Source organism: Cyprinus carpio, chromosome B7 (genome assembly GCF_018340385.1).
Source record: "Cyprinus carpio isolate SPL01 chromosome B7, ASM1834038v1, whole genome shotgun sequence".
Lineage (NCBI taxonomy): Eukaryota > Metazoa > Chordata > Actinopteri > Cypriniformes > Cyprinidae > Cyprinus > Cyprinus carpio.
In genome coordinates, this window is record NC_056603.1 from 20,148,656 (window position 1) to 20,166,834 (window position 18,179).

General features: G+C 37.4%; 1 protein-coding gene and 1 pseudogene across 1 annotated transcript in view; one reads left to right on the forward strand and one right to left on the reverse strand.

Annotated features, from left to right (window-relative positions):
* Nucleotides 1–1,815: 1,815 nt before the first annotated feature.
* Nucleotides 1,816–5,234, forward strand: LOC122137972 (annotated as a pseudogene).
* Nucleotides 5,235–8,308: 3,074 nt separating this feature from the next.
* Nucleotides 8,309–18,179, reverse strand: part of LOC109061248 (galanin receptor type 1-like) — a 42,874-nt gene continuing 33,003 nt past the window's right edge. Inside the window, exon 3 of the mRNA XM_042727850.1 lies at nt 8,309–10,195. Coding sequence (XP_042583784.1) covers nt 9,878–10,195 — 318 coding nt within the window. The 3' untranslated portion in view covers nt 8,309–9,877. The remainder of the gene's footprint in view (nt 10,196–18,179) is intronic.

Below are 18,179 nucleotides of genomic sequence, written 5' to 3' on the forward strand. Positions count from 1 at the left end.
TGTCAGTCACGGAAACCCTGCAAATTGCAAAAGCTGATACCAAATCATCAGTTCTTATTCTGCTGGATCTATCTGCTGCATTTGACACTGTGAATCATCAGATCCTCCTGTCTGCCCTCTCATCAATGGACATCCCAGGGATTCCACTTTTGCTGGTTTGAATCCTATCTTACTGGTAGGTCTTTCAGGGTGGCCTGGGGAGGAGAGGTATCCAAAGCACATCAATTTGTCACTGGGGTTCCTCAGGGATCAGTTCTTGGACCCCTCCTCTTCTCCACATACACAACATCACTAGGTCCCATCATACAGGCACATGGCTTCTCCTACCATTGCTATGCTGATGACACACAGCTCTATCTTTCATTTCAACCAGATGATCCAACGGTAGCTGCACGGATCTCAGGCTGCCTGGCGGACATCTCGGCATGGATGAAAGAACATCACCTACAGCTCAACCTGGCAAGGACTGAGCTTCTTGTCTTCCCTGCCACTCCAACTCTACAGTATGATTTCTCCATCCAGCTAAGTTCTTCTACAATTACCCCATCAACTTCAGTCAGAAATCTTGGTGTAACCTTTGATGATCAGCTGACCTTCAAAGACCACATTGCAAAGACTGCTTGATCTTGCAGGTTTGCATTGCACAACATCAGAAAGATCAGGCCCTTTCTAATGGAGCATGCTGCACAACTTCTTGTCCAGGCCCTTGTCATTTCTAGGCTGGACTACTACAATGCTATTCTGGCTGGACTTCCATCAAGCACAGTCAAACCTCTACAAATAATTCAGAATGCAGCGGCATGACTGGTCTTCAACGAGCCCAAAAGAGCACATGTTACAACTCTCTTTATCTCCTTGCACTGGCTACCGGTTGCGGCTCGAATCAAGTTTAAGACATTGATGCTTGCATATAGAACAGCCACAGGCTCAGCACCTGCCTACTTCCACTCACTACTACGTATCTACATCACCTCCAGAAATCTGAGATCCGCTAGTGAGCGACGCCTCGTGGCACCATCACAGAGTGGCTCAAAATCACTTTCCAGAACATTTTCGTTCACCATTCCTGGCTGGTGGAATGATCTTCCCACCCCTATCCGGAATGCTGTATCCCTGACAATTTTCAAGTGACTGCTGAAAACTCATCTCTTTCGAAGCTACTTGACTTCATCAAAAAAAAAAAAACAAAGCAAAAAAAAAAATAAAAAAAAACGACAATAACAACAACAACAACAACAAACAAACAAACAAAAAACAATTGTCTTTCTCTTTATTTATTCCTTCTCTTTCTAGCTTGTACTTATTTGAACAATGTCTAAAACTTATTACAAGCACTTTCTGTGTATGTTTGCCTCTTTAAGAAGAATCGCTTTATCCCCCAATTGTAAGTCGCTTTAGATAAAAACATCTGCAAAATGACTAAATGTAAATGTAATCAGCTATTAGTCTTTTATATTATAATATTATATCTATTATATAAATCAATTGATTTTCTGATATCAGTTATATTTCATTTTAGATTAATAATAGTAAAAGTTTAGTTTATAATGTATAAAATATATGATTTGTACAAAATATTAATTATATCTATGAATTTAAATTGGTTCTTTTTTAAAAAATATTTTTAAAGCAAATTTAAATGTATAATTATCTAACTATGTTGGATATGACATTCAAATAAAACAATAGCACAATAATCTCTGAATAATTTAATCTAAAAAAAAAAAAATTTTTTATGCCTTCACTATTTGTTAATCTTTCTGAATAGTCTACACATTCTAGACTGAACTATTTAAGACGATGTTTGAAACATTGTATTGCTAGCAACATCTTGTGTTATTGCTTCCATAATCTGATTCCCTTGTTAAATGTGATCTATCGTAGCACGCTATTCCTCACGTTTGAGGGCTTTAATTTTGGCGTCACGGGCTTTCAAACGTAATCATTTTACGACCGGACGAACTAAAAGCATGCGTGTGCATTCAAAACATTTGTCACATAAAATATTATTCTTTAAATATGTCTTTAATATGTATTAAACGGGACATTCGATATTCACCTTCGCGTGTGCTGTGGGATTGCCTCGTATGTATAATGCAGTCGGTGAAGATCAGACGCTGCACCTTTCTCATTTCCAAACTCTGTAGTTTGCAGCTCGGCTGGGGACAGATCGCGGGGGTTAGCGCTTGTGTACGCAGAGTGACAACCGCTGGCTCACAGCCTGTGGTGATTCGCATCCCGAGACGCATGCAAGAACGTATAGAGAACATCAAACAGATGCAAAGCAAGAAGTTGAACAAGCTGCCAACAGTCAAGCCTGGAAGACTGTTGATCAAGAGCAAGAACCCGCAGCTAAACCAGTCTGTCGGCTATACACTTGGGAAATTTGAACAACCAGTTCTAACATCCAAGGGATGGAAGAGTAACAAAGCATTAGGAGATTACTTCTACATGAACAGCATCCAAAGTGCTCCACCATCTGTCCTCATGCAGAAGGACGAGGGTGATGGCAGTGCTTCCGTCCCCCAAAAGACATTTAATTGCTTTAATATTTGTCCAGAACTGGTCGAGACTTTACACAGTCAGAATATAATTCACCCCACCGCAGTCCAGATGCAAACCATTCTCAAAATACTAAAAGGATGCAACATTCTCTGTGCTGCCGAGACAGGAAGCGGAAAAACACTCGCTTACCTCCTTCCCATCATCCACAGGCTGCAGGAGGAGCCCTTCACAGACTCCGAGAGAAACATTCGTGCTGTGGTCATCGTGCCATCACGTGAACTAGCAGAACAAGTGACATCTGTAGCTCGATCGATCAGCAGACCATTTGGACTCGTGGTCAAAGTCGCAGGAGGTGGGAGAGGTGTGGGAAACATCAGAGCGGCGTTCACTCACGGTCAGCCGGATGTTTTAGTGGCCACTCCTGGCGCCCTGCTGAAGGCCCTCTGGAAGCGCTTCATTAACTTGAACGAACTAAACTTCCTAGTCATTGATGAAGCCGACACTATGTTTGACAAAAGCTTTGCGGGCATGCTTGAGAATATTCTATCGCATACCGAGGTGGCATCCAGGCTCTCTGAGACGGTTGGGCTCGCCCGTAAAGCTCAGCTGGTCGTGGTGGGAGCCACATTTCCGGGTGGCGTAGGAGAGGTGCTCTGGCCTGGCCAGCATGGTGACCGTTAAAAGCCGCATGCTGCATCATCTCATGCCGCATGTTAAGCAGACGTTTCTCAGGGTCAAAGGTGCAGACAAGATTCTAGAGCTTCACCAGGCCCTGAAGATGGCCGAAATGAAGCATAAAGGCGTTTTGGTGTTCTGTAACTCGGCTTCCACTGTCAACTGGCTGGGCTACTCACTGGAGGAAATGGGTGTTCGTCATATGAGGCTCCAGGGAGAGATGCCTGCGACTGTGAGAGAAGGAACGTTTAGGAACTTTCAAAAAGGCAATGTTGATGTTCTGATATGCAGAGAATAGAGACAGCAGCCAGGAGGAGAACGTCTTTACCAGGGATGGAATCAGAAATTCAGAAACCCAGCTATGAAACCGACTTTTAAGAGATATAGGAAAATGAATAAATGAAGATCTACACATTAGCCGTATAAAACAATGAAATGTTTATTGTTTATTTGTTATTTTTAAACATGTAAAGAACAGTTTGTTCTAAAGCTTGTTAATTTTTTTTTTTTACTAGACATCTTAAAGGGATAGTTCACCCAAAACTCTCTGACTTACTTTCTTCTGTAGGAAACAAAGACATTCTGAAAAAAAATCTCTCTCTCTCTGTCTTTTTATTATTTTGGACCTGCCTAAGAAGATATTTTCTGTACAAGAACATTGTGTAGTTTTGGAAATGAAAGGGTTTTATATTTGTTGTACTGAACCTTTAAAGGGCTTAACATTTAGAAAATTTTGGCCTACGGCTTCTTTTCACATTTGTATTAGACCTCTTAAAAGGCTAGTTCACCCAAAAATGTGAATTCTATCATCAATTTGGCTGTGTCTGAAATTACATACTCTGTGAGATGGTATTACTTTTGAATAAGTAGGCCTGATTATATTATTGAAAATGTTCTATATAGTATGAATGTAATCTGAACTTACATTTGTCATGCTGTTATTGTCGTGACCTACAGTGTCAAATGCCTTGCTTTACTGCCATTCACACAGGTAAAATTCACCTTTCGCCCATTTTATGAATAACATGAATCTGGACATACTACATATTTCATATAGTTTGTGATTTCTGATGCACCTTTGCTCACCCCCATGTTGTTACAAACCTGTATGATTTTCTTCTGCTGAACACAAGAGATTCTTAATTATTATTATCATTATTTTTTGCCTCTATAATGAAAACCAGTCAGATTCAGTGTTATTTCGGACCCCGCTGACTTTCAATGTTTTTACAAGAACAGTTTGTGGTCTGCAGAAGAAAGAAAGTCATACAGGTTTGGAATTAAATATTGCTTCATGAAACATTTAAGAACATTTTTGCCTGAAGCTTCTGTTTACATTTCTGTGTTAGACAGTTTGAACACAAATGTAGATGGCTGAATGTTGTTTGGTAATTTGAAAATGTTTGCCATGAACCTCCCACCGTATTGTGTGGGCTTATAGGCCGTACCATTATTTGAGGTATTTGACACTGAACAATTAATCTTACAGCAAACAGCCTAATTTAAAGAAGGTACAAGTGTTGCTAAGACCAAAACACATTTAAATGGCAAAGTTGCAGTTTCCTGTTTTGCTGGTTGATGTGATGTTGTTATTGCAGTGCTGGTAATAGCTTTTGCTTAATGGGAATGAATGTGATGGAGAGGTCTTAAAGTGAGGCTGCATGCTTCACTACCAACTGTTTATTATTACCGCACAACTGCAGGGTTGCCATGAGATAAATTAGAAATTGCAGCAGCGTTATTGAGAAGAGGGTCTTTCATAACATTGATTAGAGAAGACATAAACAGGGAGTTGTCAGCTGCCCTGATGGGCTTATTTTAAAGAAAAAGCAACCTGGTCAAACAGAACTACTCCCTCATTAAGTACACTTGTATATTTTCTTTAAGTCCATTTTGTGAGTTCTAGGCTTAATCTAATGCCTGAAGGACAGACAAACCATTACGCCTACCTTGAAATGTATTTGGGCAGTGCCTCTTAATGTTATTGACTTTGTCAGTACAGCACATTTTTGGCTTTGAAATGCCAGGTATATTTGGATCACCAGAAATGCAGACAGAGGTCATTTTGTAGGATGAAGTGTTTAAAAAATAATGTTTGGGCTACGTGTGGCTCACCATCTGCTTTTTTCACAACTTAGATATTTGGTGTAAAATGTATAGAGAATAAAAAAAATTGCAGTTGTTAGTGATGCAAATTATGTTTCAATTATTATTATTATTTCAATTATATTTTTTTCCCCACTAAATGCAGTCATAAATGATAATCAATTTGGCATGGTTTGAAAATAATCTGACTGAATTTTAACGACTGCATGGACAAAAGTTATGGAATTACAAATAAAATCAATGGTCAGTGTGTGATATGTGATGCAATCATTGATTGATTAAGCAGCTTATAATTGTTATTTGAATGAAAAGCACTGGGGAAAAGGCAGTCTGTTCAAATTGACATTGTCTGAACAGGTTAATTCTGTTATTAATGATTTGTCTGAGCATGATTTAGCATCACCAGTTTCTGGATATTTTCCCAAGCTTCTCACCTGTTAGTTCTCCCAGTCTAAAACAGTAAGATAAATCATGGTGCACTGCCAGACCTACAGTGCTGACACTATGTGAAATATAGCATTATTTACAGATATGTTCAAACATACACAGTAAAAAACGCAGTGTCAATTTAACACTTAAAAGTGTCAATTTTAACACTACTTAAGATCATATATGGTCCCAATCTATCTAGTGTTAAAAGTACACCGTTTGTAGTGTTGAATTTTTAGTGTTAATATAGAACCTTACAGTGTAGAAGAATTACACTCCGAGTATAAAGTGTTACATTTGCTATTGTTGTTTAATTTTTTACACTATGGTGTATTTAACACCCCTGGTGTTGTTTTAATCCTTTAAGTGTTATTTATCAGTGCCAAAAAAAAAAAAAATTCTATTGTGTGGTGTTACTGTACAAAATTAGACAAAATCTTCAGACAGATGTATAAATTTCAACGTTTATTTAACAAATGGGCAAAGGGGCAACTTTAAAGCATATAAGTGTGTAGACGTTAATTTCATTACATGTTGCACAGAAACATAAAATAGTTAATAAAACACAAAATCATCAAATTTACCTAGATGTGAACAAAAATGACAGGTAGATGTGAACAAGATTGCAGCAAGACACTTGATGACAGTTGTGTAGCATCCATGAATGATGTTCCTCTTTGTCCCATCAGCAAGCAGATATGGTTGTGTGGTCTCTTCTATGCAATCAAGGTGTTCTTTTTGTTAGTGCCTGCAGATCAAAGACAAAAATAACACTCAAGGTCAGCTCTCCAAATGATTTTATTTATATTAGTCTTTCATATCCAACCCATCTGGCAATAATTTGAGGCAGACAATAGGTAGTGACATAAATGCCCAAATGTACCTTTTTGAAGATGTTTTTCAGCTTGATAGGACAACATTTTTCCAGGTCCCTTGCAGCCTTGTGATGATGGTGGAATCAAATAAAGTAGGAGACAAATTGATGCAATATCGCTGTCCCATTTTAAATAACAGATATGACAACTTAAGCAAAAAATGCATGAACAGAATATAGCTAAGATAATCTTATTCTGAAATATAGTCTAACCTTAAACATCGGTTTCATCCTCCTTTACAGCTGATTCTGAGGTCAATCGGGTTCTTAAAGGTCTTGGGAGAAGCCAGGAACTTGGCCTCTTGAAACAAACAAACAAACAAACAAACAAACAAACAAACAAACAAACAACAAAACAATTAATGACAACAATATCTCTCACAGGAACCATTCTGCTAAGTTGATTGTGTAGTCACATACTGGCTCTGTTCACACCTGGCATTAGCATGTCATCTTGGGTAATGCACAAGTGAACAGACACTATCTATAAGCTGAGAGCTGTCTAACAGGGGTGTCAAAACTTATTTTTATTTACATCCTTCATTCTAGGGTCCATTAAATGACTGTTAAAGTTAATAGAAAATCTTGTGCAATATCCAGATGGAGGCTGGAAACAATTTAACTATTTATTTAATTTGTTTATTAAATACATTTGTATAATTTTAATGAGTAACATGATTAAAAAGGCATCTTAAAATTATTACATTAGAATAAAAATAAAATGCCATGTGAATTGATAAAAACTGGTTTCAAGCTAAAGTACCTGCATGCTCTGCCAGTGGACACTGAAGGAAACCGAAAGACTGACAGATTTACAGTTTAATGTAATGTTACCTTTAACTCACTTTCACAATGCTTGCAGATATGTTATTAGAGAAACTTGATGATGAGTGTTTGTGTCTTGACGCAGATATGATGACATGACAGACATGATAGTCAGCGCTGAGAACAAGCATTGTATAGATTATGCAAATCACACTTAAACCTAGGGCGAATGTAAGATTTTAAACACGCTCTAATTTCAGTTTTGCATTAGATAACATCAATTAAATGACTGGTAAATGCTCCTCCGTCTGCATTGCTCGTTTGCAGCGGGTGCGACACGACCAGCTTCAAAAAGAATACAAAGTCAAATTTGTAATTGAGGTGGGAATTCATGACAACAGAGTGTCAGGAGGCCAGTTTAATGCCTCATCTGAAGGATGCTTCTTTTCACAGTCTAAAGTCCGTGTCATTACTCTAGGACTTCTGCACCTATTCAAGCCAGGGAATGATCACCCCCTGCTGGCTGGACTAAAACTAGTTGCAGCAGCAAGCTACAATTTCACAAATGGTCTCCCACCAGTGTACCAACAAGACTTTGGCCTGCTTAGGTTTAGTGAGGAACCAGACTCTGCCTACTGCATGCAAAAGCTTAATTTGTAGTCTGCGTCTTAATGAAGCTGCTCTAATAGAGGGGTAGCGCATCCTGACAAGCTCAATACGGCCATCAAGATCACCCTTTTTCAGGAAATCGAACCGGCATGAGAAACTTTCACACACGCAGTTAGTAATTTGTGATGTGACATACAGCCAACTGTGGTGAGCCATACTCAGAATTTGTGCTCTGCATTTAACCCATGCAAAGTGCGCACACACACAGTAGTGAACACACAAACACCGTAAACACACACCCGGAGCAGTGGGCAGCCATTTATGCTGCGGCGCCCGGGATTTCTAAATGTGTTCACCACCAATCATACCAAAAAGCAATCCAACTTACCGTCTAGGTCGCATGAAGATTAAATTGTGTTGTCACTTTGCGAGGCAACAGTCATTGAAGGGCGGAGTCCAGACAGTTTGGTGGGTTTTTTTATTCTGCACTTTATTGTTACAACACTGAACATGAGTACTGTATAACACTGTAGATTGTTAATTCAACTCTTTGGGAATTAATAACTTTTAACACTGCAAATATTACACTGCTGATTTTACTGAGTACACATCATATACTTAAGTTACCAGTGTGCACTTTGAATCAGTCATTCCAAAGTTATGCAAACTGAAAAAATAGTGTCTTTTTAGGGTTTACTTACAGCACTGTGTTGTTATCATTTGTAGTGGTATTATACCATATTATTGTAAGAGCTGCATTGTTCTGGAGATGTATTTCACAAAGATTAAAGGCATGAGTGAATAGCTTTGTGATGGTAGCATCTTATGCAAGCATATTCACCTGACAAGAATCTGACATGGAAAATAAGCCATCCAGCATGTTTCTTGTCAATTCAAAGGCAAGTTCCTAAGCTTCGAAACTCTTGACTCATTCCTGATTAAAAAACAATAAGAAAAAAAAAAAAAGAATGTGTTTATAAGAGATCCTGTCCTGGTGCCTCATTTATCAACAGTGTGTAAAAAAGTTTCTATATTTTGTTCTTATATTTACACACATTCCTACATATACTGTAAGTAGAAGTTGGTAGATCACACACTTTGTGTGAAACTGCGCTTACGCACTCATTACGCACACATCTGTGCGTTCGCACTGTTGATAAATGAAGGCCCTGGTATCTCACAGAGAGGCGTGAGTAATAGACTGGTGAGAGATGCACACACACACAGAGTTTCCACTGGCCTTTTGTTTAGGACAATCTCCGGTATGTCAAACAGTTAACCACAAGCACTGGGATAAAGATAACGACATCCTCTTTAAACAATAACTTGCTCTTAAAGGACCAGAAAATTAAACATATTTTATTGTTCATTGAATTAGACATTTTTATTATTTGAATTCTTTAAGGGGGTAAACTTCAATAATATTTTCTTTTCATAATAGATATATAACCATAAGACTGGACATACAGCATACAAGTAAGTATTAAAGTTTATGGCATGTTTAAACTGAGGCAACATAAACACTATGCAAAAAGGTGTTCAGACAGCACAGTTCCTTCACAAACATGCTCTTTGTAGAGTGATTCTCTCAAAAATATCTAGTATAATTGTAGTAATTATATATTTAAATTTATCTCTACATAAGTTTTAATTATTTTCAATAACAATAATACATTTAACAGTGAACATAAAAATGTAAAAACATTTCATTGACAAACACTATTTACGCTTAAATAGTTATTGGCAAATGCCTTTAATAAACATGGATTGAGATATTACATATGGTTTTACTTCTCAAGGTAACATAATTTTCACTGTCCTTGTCTGTCAAACCTTGAAATGTAATCCATGACAGCACGGCATGAAGCAGAGACAACAACAGAAATGTTTTTAACAGTTTTAAAATGTTTAGAGTCACATGTTGGTGGTGGAATGTGTCATGGAGAAGTTCTCCATGCGAATGCGCACCACTTTCTCCACGGGCGGAGGAGAGTAAAAGAAACGGCACGTGAAGACCTGCTTGCATGCTTTTCTGAAGTTTTCAGAGAGGAAGGCATAAAGGATAGGGTTGACACAGGAGTTTCCATAGGCTAGGCAGTGAGAGATGATGCGAAACGCAAAAGAAGCATCATTCAGTGGGAACTGGCCGAATTCTACCCACATAGCGATAATGTGGTGCGGCATCCAGCAGATGAGGAACGCAGTGACAACCAGCAGCACCGTCTGAGCTGTCTAGAAAACACAGGAAGAGAAAGAAAAAGAGGTTGGTTAATCATACCTCAGATGACCTGATTTTTGAACTTCTTTTACTCATGTATACATAAACAACAAACTTTCCTTAAATAATTAACAGAGTGTTTAAAGGTGCTAGCACTTATGATGGTTGTTCTGTAAAAGGCACTGTGTCTCTTATAGATGACAAAATTTATTGAGACCCAACAGAGCGTATGATTCAGAACAGTAACTGGGATGGGAATAAAAGGTTGGACAGGTCATTATAGAAGGCCACAGCACAAGAATGGAGACTGTTCAGGTGACAGATGGTTTTGGTCTCGTTTCCACTGAATTGTTGTCTATAATGGTGTTGAAAAAGTGGAGACCGAAGTGGGAAGAGTATGACATTTTCTTCCTCATTTCTGCAGCCAAACACGTTTTTTGATTCGAAGCAGATGAGACAAAGTGCACCTTTCAGTGGGAGTGTTAATGCGTATCTCATCTCGTCACAGATGAAGTGACACATCCTTTGAGTGGGTAGATGAAGCCCACTACCAGAAGATGACTGATGGGAGGAGAATAAACTCAATTACGAAACTAAAATCAGCAGTGATGCATAGAGGTTTGAGATACATCTCCTAATGGATGTTATGTAGTCGCTCTGTTTAAAATCTATAAGATAAATGGTGCCTGGCAATAAGAATGATGCTGTCTGCTGAGCTCGCTGTTTTCAGAGAGGTTGGAAAAAAGTTGCCAGTTTCCTGAAGATTACATTTACTTCCACAATTTTGCACAGCAGCCGGTTTTCAGCACACAGGGAGAGAGAGAGAGAGAGAGAGAGAGAGAGAGAGAGAGAGAGAGAGAGAGAGAGAGAGAGAGAGAGAGAGAGAGAGACTGCTATGATTAATCTCAGGATGAGAGTCAAGCAGAGTGCAAGAAATTTGCTGGTAGATTGGCACCGTTCTCCCTTGGCCCCAGAGATGTGCTTTGGTCCTTAATATCCTTTAGAGCTTGAAAACTCGATAGAATGATTTAATATTACAAAGGTTTAACACTTCTTTTAGTTTCTTGGCTCTACCGTGTGAAAACTGTGACCATTGTTTGATTGTTATTGTAGAATGTTATACACAAAGCAACAGAGTCTGGATGAACTTCTGGTAACCATGTAGTGATTAGCATGCCACCGTGTCTACACAGGATGCGAGCGAAAGCAAAAAAGACAGTAGATCCCATTGATTATAATCAGTGATATTTCCTACACTGGATGCGGCGTGGCGCAACACTATACGGATGCGACTGCTTGAAGCAACAATTAAAGCGCCAGTTGCAAAGAGCTTGGACTACGTCAGGAATAACAGGGAATCTGTTTGGGTTTTTCTGATGGGAATTTCGCATTCAGTGTACACAGTATTGATTATAATAGGTTCTGCTGTCTTTTGTAGCGATGCGTCTCACTGCTGGCGTCTGGTCTAGACACAGTGTAAGTGTCATACATAAGTCTGTTTTTAATGCAATTTTGCTTCATTCATTCTGTGATCGGAATCCATGCTGATGTTTGTAAACTGTGTTTTGAGCTGAAGGCATCGTGAACAAACCATTAATTAATTATAACCCTTCATTTCCACTTAATATAATGCACATTAAACTATATATATATATATATATATATAAAATATAGGATTGTAGGTTCACAGAGTGTGCCTCTGTAGTCTTGTAGTCTTTTGTAACTGCGTCCAGAATTGATTATTTTTTATATGAATAATAAAATCGCTATATAGGCTCATTTCATGTTTGGGAGTATTATCACGCTTACTGTATGACATGGATCAATCCCTTGCATTTTTTTTCTCCTGCGGAAAGAACTTAAAATAAACGTGTGAGTTGACTAGAAATACATCTTTAGTCGGGGGCAGGCTTGGCACAAAGAACTGAACCATTTTTAAAATAAAATGCTATGATATTGCGAATGACTGCAAATCAAATGAGTCAAATGCTTTTATTTTATTTCATCTGTTTTTATGTATGGGGGTGATAGCCCCTAGCGCCACCCAATAAAGACTATTATAGTGACATACAGGAGTTATACAGTAAACTAGGCATACATGTGTCTGTTATTATTAATGCGCAAACAAACCTTTCTGCACTCATAGGTGCACGGATCGCTATAACATCATATTTCTGCTTGAACACAGTTCTGTATGTTCATGTAGTTGTCAAAATTAATGTACAGCAAGTGTTTTATAACAGATGCTCGCTGAAGAAGCATGTTTTGGAGAAGTTTCTGAGGATCAGTTATGTACATATGGGCATCAAACGCTTCAAATTTGCTAATTATGACAGAGGAAATATTCACAGATGACATCGACTCGCCTTCCGATCGCTGAGTTTTCACACATTCAGAATGGTTCCATTATTCATTTGTATTTTGGTGTGTTTAGTTATTCTGCATGGATCTGTGTATGCAGTCCTTTGGCATCTCCCTGTGTAATTTAAAGTTACTGCATAATTAATTTTTATTACTTTTAAAAGTAACTGAATAATTAACGAAAAATTTATTAAAATAAGCTACTTTTACATTGTAAAGAATATCTGCAATGACATTTTTGCAAAGTATGTATTCATTTGGAGAGGAGGGGGGCCTTGGAGTAAAAAAGTTTGAGAACCACCGGCTTAGACAAATGTTTCACATGCTGAGAATGCTAACCTAACATAAGTATATAAACCATAAATGTTTAAGAATCACTTAGGCTACCTCTGGACGATTCATGATCAGGTAGACATTGAACTGCACGCTCATCCTAGAAAACTACTAATTGGCCAAAATGCTTCATCTACTCTTCCCTGTGGATTACCTCTGATGTACTTTCTATACAAACTGAATTTCTGCGTATTGAATTTTGGAATATTGAATTTGATGTTCTGAATTTGGTCTTCATCTTGAAAACTTGAAGCTGTATTTTTAAAAACTGGATATTTGCAGTCTAAGATTTCAGAACAAAAAAAAATGCTGTTTGAAAATACATGTCTTTAAAACTCTGCCATAAAAATATTCAGTTGTGTTAAATGTAAAAAGTTAAATATTTAAGTAAAAAAAAAAAAATCTAATTCAGAACTATGTTAAATGCAACATAATATTCAGTTTTGTTAAATGACACTTGTCAGTAATTCATATTTAAATCACCCATAAAAAAAAAAAAAAAAAAAAAAAATGACCCAACAAAGTGCACATAAACAACAAAAAAGTTACTTCCCTTTTGGCTTAAAAATAACTAAAGGGGGACAGGGTTTTCTTCGAACACACAACTGGAGATATTACTGGAATGAAAAAATGAGAATCCAACTGTTTCATTTCTACTGTGATGGTCTTTGTGTCTTCCTTTGAGCTTTCCCTTCAACGCTCATCATTCACAATCCATTTAATCTGAGGTGTGCACCACTAAGCCATTCAAAATATGACCAGAAAAGTGTATTAAAGGGACAGTTCATTCAAAAATTATTATTATTTGCCCTCATGTTGTGTTCTAGACATATATTACATATTTTCTTCTGTAGAACAAAAAAATTTCCACAAAAGTCAGTGGGGTCCACTGTTATTTTGGAGCCCAATGAATTTCAATGTTTGGTCAAAATATCTTCTTCATTGTTCCACAGAATAAAAGTCATACATGTTTGGAGAAACTTAAAGGTAAGTAAATAATGACAGATTTTTCTTTTTAGAGTGAACTATGCCTTTATGAAACAAATATAGTCAGTTTCATGTTACCTATGTTTAGCAGTAAGGGACATATAATCCTTATGTAACATGAAAATGAAAATTATTTGAGCTTCTGCAGGGTATCTCTTGTTCTGATTCAAGAATTAAAACATGCTCCTTAAAACTTACATGGCAGTATGTATAAGAAACTATATAGAGTTGATAATCATTCAATGTTTTATAGCCCTGTGGATCAAAATGAAATGCCATCATATATACAATAGTATGGGGAATAAAAAGTGATCATAGAGAGAAATGGATTACTAAAACATTACAAAACAAGTCAGTACTTTAGCATAATAGGGAAACTGATGCACAACCACTTAAATATGCAACCACTGTTTTCCAGAAATCAAAACTTTCTCACTGACAGACGTATGCATATGCCAAATATGCAGAATTAAGGCCAAATAGAAGTTGGGGGCACTAAGGTCATCGCAATGAAACATCTTCAAAAATATAACAAACGTTTCATTTTTCTGACAGTGAAATTCAGAAGAAAGGACACCAGGAGGAGGCCTCCATACATATCTTTGTCCACACATCAAATAATAAGCAAAATTTATATACACACTGAGAGGCATTTTCTTCCTTGCATTTGATGACTGTCCTTAGCTCAATCCACTGTTTCACAAACACGGGTAGAAAAAACCCTGACATTATGAGTGAATGTGTAAATTTTGGATGGTGTGAATGGACTGCAAAAATAATGGGGGGTTAATAACAGCTCTCAGACTGATTCAAACATAATTACTGTTATTTTCCCTCTCCCACCATCCACAGAACCAGCTGTCTGAAACCTGGGCGAAGGAAAACAAGTTGTTTATACAGCACAGTTTGTAAAGGTAACAGTTTGAAGTCTGTTACTATGGGCTGAAAGGGTTTGTCAGGGGTCAGGACTCCTGTTGTGACCTCCACTGTCTGCAATTATCTTTCTGTTCCCTTCTTCTTACACTCACCCTTGGTCTTCCTTCTCCCTCTAACTAGTCTTGTTTTGCTTTTTCATAAATAATTCTCCCCTTTCCCTGTCTTCTTCACTTTCATCACATTTTAGTGTTAAACTAAAATGTGTTATTTAGTGTTATTTTAGACTGAAAATGGGAAATCATTAAGAGAAGATTTATGTTCCCCTAGTCAGGTTAGTTTTGACTGTGAGGAATATATTTAATTATAACCTATGTCAAGGCTTGATCATGATCTAGTTAATAAACCAGCACATTAGACCATATTTTGATATTCGGTATGAATGAGAACTGTCTTAAGACAAATTAAGAGTTATTAGCACTAGAGGCTGGTAGTAAGGATGTTTCCTCCATTATGTTTAGCTAATTAAGCAAATTTTAAGGAACAGTTTTAAGGATGTTTTTTTTAAGAGTTTAATGGAGGTACTTTTTTCTCTTACTCAAGTGAATTTATGATGACAAAATGAATCCTTGGCCCCACACACTCTTTTTTGTCCTTCTTTGCAAAAAAAAAAAAAAAAAAAAAAGACAAAAAAAATAAAAAAATAAAACAACAACGACAACAAAAAACAAACAAAGTGCACACACACATACAATAAATAAAAACAAACCAACCTCAGAGCCAAAGACATTCCATCTTGAAGGTAAGACTAAACATTAAAATGTTTTGATTTGATTCTGAGACTGGAGTATTGGATTTATTAAACTGTTGAAATTATGAAATCATTAGGATGAAGTCAGAGATTTACTGTATATATTATTTGAACATATTTTCCATGTGCAAGAAGATACATAAAATATTTCATACAAAAATATATTTCAGTATAATTTTATATCAAAATGATACCTATTATTATATTACTTCTATCTGAACAATATTTTTTACATGTACATTTACGTAGACTTTAGAGAAGAATTTTACCACTGTATCACCATTCATTCAAGTTTTAATACTGTCTGTCCTACTCATTACTCACGTCTTATTGGCAAATTGTGATTTAATGCTAGAACTAAATTAATACTACTATTTACAGAATTAAGGTAGAGTGACTGTACACTAATATCTGTAATGAAATATAATAAAAATCACATTTTAAAGTACTTATTTTAGTGCAATGACCTTGATACTAGGGGTGCACCGAACCGATATTCAGTATCGGTATTGGTTCCGATACTGCCATTTTCTGCCGGATCGGGATATCAGTCAGACCAGAATGATCCAAATCCGATATTCTGCGTATACTATTCTGCGTTATTGTTAAGCCCCACGAAAGCCACAAAAACATCATAAGGCACCATAAAGTTTTTGTGCACTATATTCCAAGTGTTCTGAAGCCGTTCCACAGTTTAATGTGAGGTACAGATGGATATTTAAGTGAAGTTCAACTTAAAACTCTTCTCTCCGTTGCGGCTGTCTGTCATCCTCCATTCAGCATTCAAATTGCGTGTCGTGTTCAGTTACTACAGTCAAGACGATGAAAATATTTCCAAGTAGGGTTGTGGCGGTGAGGAAATTTTCCCATCGGTTAATCGACATGTGACAACATCGGTAATACCGGTATCACTGTTGGGGTGGGGGGTGTTAGTTCATTTGAGTTTCCCTCTTTTCTTCGCTTTCAAATGGCTTGTAAAAGTGCTGTGCGCATTTTATTTTTACTTTCAAATTAGCAGCAATTAGGCATCGATTCAATTCAAGCAACAACAACATCAAATTCACAGAACTTTTATTAAAGGGGTCATATGAAGCGTAACAAAATGGGGGCTCGTCCGTTTCTGTTTTTTTAAGAGGAAAATATTATTATATTATTTCTCCCAGTTTTGTTTTCCTCTCATAGTTATGTTTTTCCCGTTTTTTTCTTCATTCGCATAGATGAGTTAAATCACTGTGCGTTTGTTTGGATTTGTGTGGTAAAGCACGTTAGTAATTGGAAACACCTGTTTTGCGTTATCAGCAGTTAAGCTGTTTGCACGCGAAGCTGCCGACAGATCTTTGTGTAGTTTGATGCTTTTGCCAGTTTGTGAAGTTTTTTTTCGTCTTTTCTTCCACTTTTAATGGAAAAGGATATGGCGATGGGTGAGTAAACACTTTAACATTTATTTTGAAACTGATTCATGCGGTTGAAGTGTTTTGCTCAAGAGTTTTTGTGTAGTCTGGTATCAGCAGTTGATAATTGTAAGTTCCACGAGGACTTTGTGAAAAGCGCAAGGTTAAGTGTTAGTTTACTTCTCACATTTGTGACTTTTCCTGGTTAGGCTGAAGCAACGCTTGCGTTGACCCTTTATTATTTTAGTTTGTTATTTTTGTGCCGACGCTGGGCTGAGGGCACTGCCGCAGATGTTGTCTCTCTTTGGTTTGTCCGAGAGAGGTCGGCGCTGACGGTATTAGAGTGCTTAAAGTCACTTAGCTCTTGGCTGAAGTACAAAGTCTAGGGTTGAGGTAGTATTGTTAGGTAGGTGGGAAAACGTCACTAAATGTGAGAAGTTTGAGTTTGTAAATATTGTGAGTTTTTTTCTGTCTCACAATGAGTGTAGAATTGACGGATTTTTTTGAACATCCTTCTGAGGAGGGCTTTAGTCAGCTTTCTAAAAAACAGCTATTAGAGGTCGCAGACAAATTTGAAATTCCCCATACCACTAAAGATAAAAGTCTAAAGGAAGGACTGGGGCTGGTCATTAAGGCTGCTCTGGTAAAATTAGGCATTTTGACATGTGAATTAGGAAGCCCTTTACCTCTTATAGGTGATCAGGAACAGACTAAAAATAAATTTCCTGAAGGGACCGTTACATCACTTACATTTGAACAACAGAAACAGTTGCTGCTCTTGGAGATGGAAAAGAATAAAAATGAGTCAGGAAGTTGAATTGCGTAGGTTGGATGTGGAGGCTCAGAGGTTTGCTCTGATTAGAGAGGGTAGATTGGGAAACTACGATTCAACTCCAAAAGCTTTTGATGTGGCACGTGCTCTTAAATTGATGCCAAATTTCGATGATAATGATTTGGATACTTTTTTTAATTTATTTGAGCGGTTGGCAGGTCTTATGAGGTGGGAAGATTCTGAGCAGATGCTTCTGTTACAATGTGTGTTTTATGGTAAAGCTCAAAGAGCGTATTCCACTCTTACTGTTAGGGACAGTCAGATTTATAGTAAAGTGAAAGAAACCGTGCTAAAAGCCTATGAGTTGGTTCCAGAGGCCTATAGGCAACGATTTCGAGCTTTAAGAAAAGGGGCACAACAAACATTTACTGAGTTTGCAAGGGAGCTAAGGATTCAATTTGATCGTTGGC